Raw genomic sequence first — 9,288 nt, forward strand, 5'->3', positions numbered from 1 at the left:
AGGGGAACGGGACCCTGTGAGGCGTCCTTGAGGACGGCCGGTGGTCAGAGGCCCCTCGTAGGGCACCCACTTTGCGGTGCTACACAAAGCTGAACAAATAATTGTGGACGGGAGCTTGTGTGCTCTGAGGAAAAAAAATGGAGCAAATGAATGTTTGGCAGCAGCGTTGAGCCACAGGTGGGCGGCTGGGGGTAGTTGCTGTGGGCACAGCAGTAGTGGCAGGATAAGGGGGAAAGGCTTTAAGCTAAAAGAGGGGAGATTTGGATTAGATGTGAGGAAAAAGTCCTTCACTCAGAGGGTGGTGAGGCCCTGGTGCAGGCTGCCCAGAGGAGCTGTGGGTGCCCCATCCCTGGCAGTGCCCAAGGCCAGGCTGGATGGGGCTGGGGGCAGCCTGGAGCCCCTGGGGAGGTGGAGGGTGGGCAAGAGGCTCCCCATGTCTGCCTCGTCCATGGGGCCAAAGCTGGATCCAGCTGTGGGTACACGGTGGCTGTTACCCCTGGGGGCTCAGCCCAGCTCTAAAAACACAACAAAAAGCAACAAGAGGCATCACTTCTCTGCATCCCCAGCTGGCTCAGCCACCCTGTGTGCAGCTCCCCCAAAACACCAGCCCCATCAGCAGTGTTTTAGGGCTCAGTGGGTTGTGCCTTGGGGCCACCCCATTTATTTGGGGCCAGCTGATCCCGCCATACCCAGGGCAGCAGACAGGACTCAACCACAAGCGACAGGCACTTCCAGCTGGTGGACGAGCCCCAGGCTGACCAGCCAGGGCAACACCAGGCCCTTGAGAGCCGCCCGTCCCTTGGGAGCCACCCCAAGGAACGCCACCAGGGTGGGCGAGCAGTTGGCTGGGTTGACCTGGCGGCCCTAGAGGATTCGGCGGCCAGGTCTACCTGATGGGTGAGGGCAGTGCAGGGGGCGTGGTCACACATTGAGGGCGTGGTTCGACAAAGGGCGTGGCTTGTATCTAGGGGGCGTGGCTTGTATCTAAGGGGCGTGTCCCTCCCCGCCCCGCCCCGCCGGCAGGTGGCGCCCGGCGGACACACACAAGATGGCGGCGGCGGCGGGAGGAGGAGGCGGCGGCCCGCCCTGACAGCCCGTTACCCCGCCGCCATGTTGGTGAGGGCGGGCCTGCCCGGCCTGCGGCGCCTGTGGGGGCGCGGAGGGGGGAGAAGGGCCGGGAGCGGGGCCGGGGCCGCCGCCGCCGCCGCTTGGTGCTTCCCGGCGGGCCGGGCGCTGCTGAGCGTGCGGGGAGCCGAGGCCGCCATCTTCCTGCAGGGGCTGCTCACCAATGACGTCACGCGGCTGGCGGGGGCGGGGCCAGGGCCGGGGGAAGGCGCCGCGGCCCCCCTCCCGCGGGCGCTCTACGCGCATGCGCTCAACGTGCAGGGCCGCTGCCTCTACGACCTCATCCTCTACAGGTGAGACCAACCCCGGGGGGGGGGGCTGAGGGAGATGGGCGAGACCATTGCCAGGTCTCGGGGGGGGGGGGAGCCTCGGAGCCTGCGCTGTTGCCATGGAAACGGGGGCGCGCGGCCTGGTGTGTGGTGGCATAATTCTAATAAAGTGATGATTCTAAAAAATATTCTAATAAATATTCTAATAATTCTAATAAAGGTTATTCTTCTAATAATTCTAATTATGTATCTTATTTTATCATTCGCATAACACTATAATTATTTTATTTTATCATTATTAAAAGTGATATTTCTTTATGTTATCATCACAAAATGATCATTACCACAAGTATAATTATTTTATTTTGTTTTACCGTTATTAAGCATGATATGTTTTATTTTATCATCAGAAAGTGATCATTACCACAAAAAGATATTTATTTTATCGTCATTATAAAATGATAATTTTAGTGTACTTTACCATCATAAAATTTTAGTTTTTATCATTATTTTAAAACAATATTTCTTATTCTATCATTATCATAATTTATTTATTTATTTATTTTATTTTATCATTATCATACAATGATAAGTCCTGTCAGCGGCGGTCACGCACCCTCCCGTAAGAAACTTTGTACGTTATGTCTTTAAAAATTAAAAAAAAAAGTACCAAAAGCAGCTCCTCTGTCTGATTTTCCTCACTGGCTGTCAGTTCTGTGAATTATCCCACAGCAAATTACAATAACCTGATTTTTTAAAGCAGCCCTCCCAGCAGGTCCAGTGCCTGAGGATCTGTCTGGATGGTGCCCAAGGGGTTCAGGGTCTCCACTCACTGCAATTAACGGGGTCATTAGCACAAGCAGGGTGTCCGGCACTAATTACACTTCATTGCCACCTGAACCAGGTGTGAGAGGGGAAATGTGTAAGCCAGTGAATAAACATCCCATTTATACCGCCAGGTCAGTCGCTCAGTAATGAAAGGCCCAAAAATGAAGGCCAAAAGATGGAACTGGCAGTCTGCTTCTTGAGCTGTTTATGGTCTGGAAGAGAACAAGAAAAATATGTGTCAAAAATACGCTCTAGGTGACCCAGCTTGAGCAGGGGGGTTGGCCTGGATGGTCTCTGGAGGTCCCTTCCAACCTCAGCCGTTCTGTGAGTATTTTGTTACAGGGTGCTGAGTGCTGTCCTTGCCTGCAGCAGCATTCCCCAGATCTCTGGCTTCGGACCAGGCTCAAGATAATAATGCCTGTTTGCTTCCCTGACCTTGTAGGTGTTGCTTTTTTTAGGCTTCACGAGAGTCCAGAAGAAGAGCCACACATCCTGCTGGAGTGTGACAGCAGCGTGCTGGACGCCATACAGAAACATCTGAAACTGTACAAGATCCGGAGGAAAGTAAACATCGTCCCCTGCCTTGACCTTTCTTTGTGGGCCGTCATCCCTGGGGAGCAGGCTGGAGACATCTCTGGCTCCCTTGCACAATGTGCAGACCAGGCTCTGGTTTTAACTCCTGACCCCAGGACAGAAGTCATGGGGTGGAGACTGGTTACAAAGAAAGGAGCAAATCTGACAGAGGTCATCCCTGGGAGTCGTATCGGGAGCATTCAGGATTACCACAGGCACAGGTATAAGCAAGGTAAAGCCAAAACCTGCTTTGCACTCTGGATTTTAGATAAATACATTTCTTTATGATGAGAGTCTTATTATCAGAGACCGGTGGAATAAATTATAAAAGCCACAGGGGAATGCCTCAGTGTGCTTAACTTTTTAGTAAAGGCAGGAATTGTTTGCTAATTTAAGGATAAGACTCATCCAGTAGTTACAATTCCGGCCTGTGACAGAATTAGTATTTGAGTCCAGTTTCCCATTACAAAAATTGTGGGATTGTGGGTCAGCGAAAGATAAAGGGGATTATTCATTTTCTTAGAAGGGAATTTCTGTGGTTTGAGTCATTTTGATTATTTTGGAGTTATCCACAATCTACGTGTTTTTCTTGTTGCTAAGGAAGGACAAAGAAACACCCTGACATACTTTCCTAGAAATGTATGACTGGATTTGCAGTTATTTTGGGGGCCAAGGAGCGTATGTTTGACTTGAGAAGGAATTCAGTCCTGAACGCCTCTGTGCCTGTGCAGAGCTCCCACTGATTTCCCTATGTCCGCATAGACAGTGGAATAAAATAATCAGCAGACAGAAAGATGTGGGTCCTCTGCTAATAAACAATGATCACAACCTGAGTGTCTGGTACAGAAAAGCAAACTGTGAATGGGTCACAGTGGGCTGGACCACGGTGGTGTGCTGCCTCCCAGAAATATCAGCACTAGACTTGCTTGCTACTACAAAAAGCCAGGCCCAGCACTGCTTCAAAAAAAAAATAATAAAGATATGTCATTGTTCACAAAAGAAGCAGTCATAGCTACCCATACAGCGTTTGACAGTTGGCTGGATTACTTTTGCTAGCTTTGAAGAAAATAACTCATTGATGAGTTCTCTTCTCCTGTGGGAGAAGAGAATTTTGCCATAAGCAGTAAATGTATGTTGATGCCTTCTTATGGGAGCCTGTATTGCTCTGGTTGCTTCGAATTTCCACCACTATCCCTATGAAGTGCTTTAAGCTTCACAAGATGAGGATTTAGTGCAGTTTTTACAGTTATCTTTTAAAATAATCTTCGCTAACCCTGATATTTACAGCTAGCGGTTTCATTAAGGCCCAGACCAGATTACTGGCAAGCTCATTACTTCACATTGCTTCTTTTCACCTCTCATTTGATAACACAGAGGAAACATACTCCAGAAATCTAAAATACTGAAGATCTTGCTGTGTTTACATGTTGGTTTTACTCCTTTCCTAGGAATTCCTGAAGGTGTGAAGGATCTCCCTCCTGGAGTAGCCCTCCCGCTGGAATCCAACCTGGCCTTCATGAACGGCGTCAGCTTTACCAAAGGCTGCTACGTGGGACAGGAGTTAACAGCCAGGACCCACCACATGGGTGTCATTCGCAAACGTCTGGTGCCGGTGCAGTTCGCAGTTCCTCTTCCCCAGGAGAGCATTCCCGAGGGTGCCGAGATCTTGACTGAATCGGGAAAGTCAGCTGGCAAGTTCCGGGCTGGAGGAGATGAACTCGGCATAGCTTTGCTGAGGCTGGCTAATATAAACGAACCACTCTGCCTAAAAGTAGCGGGTGATAAGGTGAAGCTCACCGCAAGTATCCCTGAGTGGTGGCCAAAAACTGCTAGCAAATAAATGAGGAGGCGCCGCTTGCACATTTGCCTTATTGAGAATATTTGTGTGTGACAAGCTTGGGAAGGTGACTGTGCCTTCAGCTGTTGTTTGTGGTGTTCGGTGAGGGGGTGTGTCAGCAGAATGCTTCAAATTGGGCTTAAACAGCAGGAGCCCAAACCAACAGTGAGTGCTGCTGACTGTCATGCTTTGTGCAGAGACCCTTACGCAGGGAAGCACACCTTTCTCTGAGGGTGCCCCTTGTTTATTTGGACTCCTGCTGAATCTTTAGTCCACCGCTTGCTCCATCAAGCTGCATTCTGCACGGGGTGCTGTGTGTATTGAGAGACCAAAGTGAGTGATGGGGCAGGAGTATCACCACTGTATGCACTGAAGTTTTGTGTTCAGAATTACCAATCTGTGGTATTATAATTTTTCATTGGAGAGCATGCTGCACTTAACCTTGAATAGGATGTATCGTTGCTATACTCAGGCTGAAGTGTTCATTGCAAAACACTCATTGCATTGAGCTTCTTATTAAACTTGCTGATTGGGTGGGTATTTTTTTTTTCCCACCACTCTAACTTCTAATTGTGCTCAGGAAGAGGAATAAATTGTACTTCTCCTTTCAAATCTGCATTTAATACATCATGCAAGAAATGTGGGAAAGCTCTCGAAGTATCCCTGTCCTGTTTCTTGCCTCATAGCCAGCAGAGGGTGCACAGCCAGAGCAACCTGCACCGAGCTCCTGTGCCATTGCTCACCTTGGCCACGCGTGCTTTGTTCACTCCAACAACTGTTCAGAGAGGAAAGTGATATTTTATGGAAATGAGGTGTGCAGGGGCACACCCTGGAGTGGCCATTGTATTGGTGTACTGGTGCTTGGCTGAACAATCTATTACTATAAGCACCTTCCCTCCAGCGTTACTGATTGAGTTGCCAACAACAATTGAGGGGGGGATTTTTTGGCACCTCTGTAATTTGTACGTGAATGTGTGCACAGTTACGTAGGAGGAAAGATTCCTTACTGTGTTTCAGTTATGCTGGTGTAGTTGCAAATGAAGGTAATGGCAGGTGAAGGTGTTGTGATTAAATGCAAAAAAACACTAAGGCCACATGCCTCGTAATCTTGTAGAAAAATCCTCTGAACTTTCCTGAAGGCTTTGGCAGGGGTAACACAGCTGGAGAAGGGACAGCGTGCCCCCACATCACACTGAGGTGCTCTCTCTTCCCTCTGTGTTAGCTGCAGTCTCTGGGGCAGGGGTTAGTGCTCAGCCTGGTGCTTGGGGCTGGATTTTCACCATGTTCACTTCTCTGGCTGCTTCATCACCACACTTTTCTTCCAGTAGTTCTCTGTGTCCCTCATACAAAAAGCCCGTTATGGGCGAGTTCCTGCTGCCATCCCTTGCTGAGGTTTTCTCCGTCCACTGTCCCCTCTGGGTTTTCAGAGCAGCCCAATACTTCAGGGTGTCTTTGCTGCTTTTTGCTATCTCCTGCTGCTCTTCTTTGAGCTTGTTCCTGCTTCTGCAATCGATGCATCCATCTCTCTGTGCCCCAAAGCCAGACAGATCTGTGCCTGTCAACCTGTGGTAATTTATAGGAGCCCTATGTATTTTTATATTACAATAAATCCATAACATGTTCAGTCTTGTATTTCCATGGGTGATGAAGGGGGTGTTGAGAGAGTTTAGCGGGTGGCTTAGAAAGCTCTTGTATGCATATTTGTAACAAAAAACCGTCCAAAGTGTGTTCTATTACTGTGAAGGGAATTTATCTGTGAAAAAAATGCTCATATTGCTTAAAGCTCATTAAGCTTGCTGTGAAATGAATCTGTGGAATATCTCATTAAAAGTTTATTGTATCAGTAATTTAAATGCGACTTCTCTTAGAGAGAGAGACATCAGCTGTTGTTTACCTTGTGCAAGGATATACAACAGAAGAGCTGTTAGGGCTGGTTGCCGACAAGAAACAAGTTCAACACAGCCCTAAAACACTTTGATGGGTTTGAGATTGTTAAAAAGTCTCTGCGCCGGAAAAATAAATTCAGCTGTGATGCTTCACACTTTCAGGATCCTCTGAAGGCGACAAAGGAGAGCCTGTGCTGCCTGTGTTTATGCCAGTCTGACAGAAGCAGCTTTTCCTCTCAGCCACCCACTGTGCAAAGCCTTCTCAAAATAGTTATATTGCACTGCCATACCAACAGCCCTAATAAACACCACATTTCTTCTGTCTGGGGAAGCCCAATAGCTCTTTCCTGGTGCACACACATTTCTCTCCCAAATAGTTGAAAGGCTTTTCTGTTGTCCACTGCTGCATTTTTCAGAGTGCAGACTGAAAACGTACAGGCACAAAATACGCCCACAGGCTGATTTTCAGAGGCACTAGTCCACTTCTGGAGGTGAGAAGGGATGTGGCAGAAGTTGGGAGGGCAGCCCCCATCCCTGCCACCTTCTTTTTTTTCTTCCTTTTCTCCCTCACAGCCTGCTCCATCACTGAGAGCTTTGGCTGGGCAAGCTTGGGCTGAAAGGTCAGCAACGCAGCTTTATAACTATGAGCTTGCATTTGCAGTGGCATTTACTCTGCTATTGATTTTCGCTAAGGAAAATCTCATTCAGCTAAGGTAGAACTGAATGAGGCACAAAGATCCACTGCTGAATGAAGAAGCTATCAAATACAAGCTAGTCAAAAACACAGTAACCACTGACCTTTCTGTTAGCTGCATAAACTAAGGGGTCAAAGTGGCACTTTTAATGAGCAATTTCAGCATGAATGAGAAAAAATTGAGAAATAAATCACTGGAGGGCCACTGCCTGTGTGATCTGACACCTTCCTAGCCAGGGTTTAGGCACAGCCCACGTATTAGAGGATTGCCTCCCTACAGACTGCTCTCGGTTGCCAAAATCCTTATCAAACTGCTTGCTCTGAAATTTCCAGCCAGCTGTAGACAGCCTGAAACACCTGAGCATGGCTTTGCAGGGAAACAAGACGCTTTTATGGTGCAAAGTCATCTGGTTTTTGTGCTTTTGCCAGCAGGGGATGAGCATTGCCCCAGGTTACCGAGCTCAGCTGCGTGTATTTACCTCCCCAGAAGCTAGGTGAGGTGAATCCCACACCAGGTGCTTGTCTCAGACTAAATATAGCTGAGAAAACGTCAGCCAGAGCAGATTACATCTGTAAACACGCAGCTACGGGACATTGTTGTGGTTATTTAAAAATCGCGATGGCCCTGCCCGGGAGAAGTTTCTGGGCTTTCTGAGGTGGAGCAGGGACAGCATCCAGGACCAGTGGGCAGCAGGAGAAGGGGGCACGTATAATTTCTGGGAAAAAAAAATACAAAAAATGAACATTTCAGTGGGCGGTGGCAGCAAAGGGTGGGCGGGCTGGGGCGGGCTGTGAGGGAGGGGGAGAAGGGCTAAGATGGCAGCGGGCAGTGGGGCTGAGGGGGTTGTGAGGGGAGGAAGGGGCTTTTTCCCTGTGAGAAGCAGCGGTGTCGCTGCAGTGGGGTTGTTGGGCTCCCTTAGAGCTGAGGGGAACCCCTGTGGTGGTGTAAATAAATAAAGGACTGTCTCTGAAAGCACCAGGGTTTCTTGTCCGTCGTGTGCCCTGCTGGGGATCTGTCGGAAGTTAAAGGGTTGTGAGGGGTGCTGGCACCCCAAAGGGGTGATGTCCCTGACCTGATAGGGAGCAGGACGGAGCTGTGAAGCAAGCAAACGTTATCGCTTGAAACCCCAGCAGGGTAAGGCAGGCGTCGTTTTCTGACTGTTGAGGGGAATACCCTGAAATGTCTGGTTTCAGGAAAAAAAGTGGTGTTTTTTTTTAATTATTTTTTATGTTTTTCTTCTGTTTGTTTCTGGAAGCAATGCTCAGTTTCACGTTTCTGGTTTTTAAGTTTCCTCTCATAACAAAAAGCCTAAAGGTGTGGTGAGGGGTCCCGAAGGAGGAGTGCTGGTGCTGAGTCTGCTGTGCATGCAGGTGGTTGTGGGGTTATTGAAATCACTGCTGCCTGCCCTGTAAAACGTATCATTACTTGAATGAATCCACTGCTGTGGCCTGCTCAATCTTATTGATAGCTTTATTAACATTTAGAGTATGTTTGTCAGCTGTTGATACTTTACTAAGACCTTTTAAATCTTTACTGAGTTGGAGTGCTGCGCAGGTGAGTTGTAAATGCCACGCATTCCTCCTCAAAGCATGTGGTGTTCCTGCCTTTCTAACAGGCACGTTTTCTCCATAGTTTTCAATACACAGCAGTTTGACAGCTTATGCTGACTTTTTCATAGCTGTCCCTGCTGAAATCCACGTCTACCAATGCATCTGCACAGGCAGAAGGGGCTCTCAGTGCTTTGCTTGGAGGTGTAGGTGCAGGTACCAGTGCTGGTTCCTTCATTACCTTCATGGGAGCATGGGTTCTGCTGCCTGGAGGCAATGAGATCTGCTACGTTTTGACTTAAAACTCCTCCTATCAACCATTTACCTTTTGTTTTTGGCATAGACTGTGAGCCCATCTTATTCTGCCATACCATGCAGTTCTGAAGCTAGTAGAAATAGTTTACCTCCAAGTAGATTTTGTGGATTTGTGTGTGGATTTCTTTATTGTCCCCTCTCTTGTCCAGGTCAAATGAGTGTGAAATTCTGTTGTCAGGCTTAATTTGAAGCCATTGGGGTGTCCATATCACT

The 9,288-nt window shown here is 48.3% G+C and overlaps 1 protein-coding gene across 1 annotated transcript; it reads left to right on the forward strand.

Moving 5' to 3' along the window:
• Nucleotides 1-1,069: 1,069 nt before the first annotated feature.
• On the forward strand, nt 1,070-6,640 carry IBA57 (iron-sulfur cluster assembly factor IBA57). The gene is made up of 3 exons (XM_082752499.1): nt 1,070-1,418; nt 2,681-3,027; nt 4,244-6,640. The coding sequence occupies exons 1-3, from the start codon at nt 1,111-1,113 to the stop codon at nt 4,633-4,635; spliced, it is 1,047 nt and encodes a 348-aa protein (XP_082608625.1). The 5' UTR covers nt 1,070-1,110; the 3' UTR covers nt 4,636-6,640.
• Nucleotides 6,641-9,288: the final 2,648 nt, after the last annotated feature.

The sequence above is a fragment of the Aythya marila genome (assembly GCF_965140915.1).
Source record: "Aythya marila genome assembly, chromosome: 2".
In the NCBI taxonomy this organism is placed as follows: Eukaryota; Metazoa; Chordata; class Aves; order Anseriformes; family Anatidae; genus Aythya; species Aythya marila.

Excerpts from the sequence above, each read along its gene's own strand:
- IBA57 (XM_082752499.1), top strand. The coding sequence starts at position 1,111 with ATGTTGGTGAGGGCGGGCCTGCCCGGCCTGCGGCGCCTGTGGGGGCGC. Across the intron at positions 1,419-2,680 it reads TACGACCTCATCCTCTACAG|GCTTCACGAGAGTCCAGAAG; the intron begins GTGAGACCAACC and ends TGCTTTTTTTAG. Across the intron at positions 3,028-4,243 it reads CAGGCACAGGTATAAGCAAG|GAATTCCTGAAGGTGTGAAG; the intron begins GTAAAGCCAAAA and ends CTCCTTTCCTAG.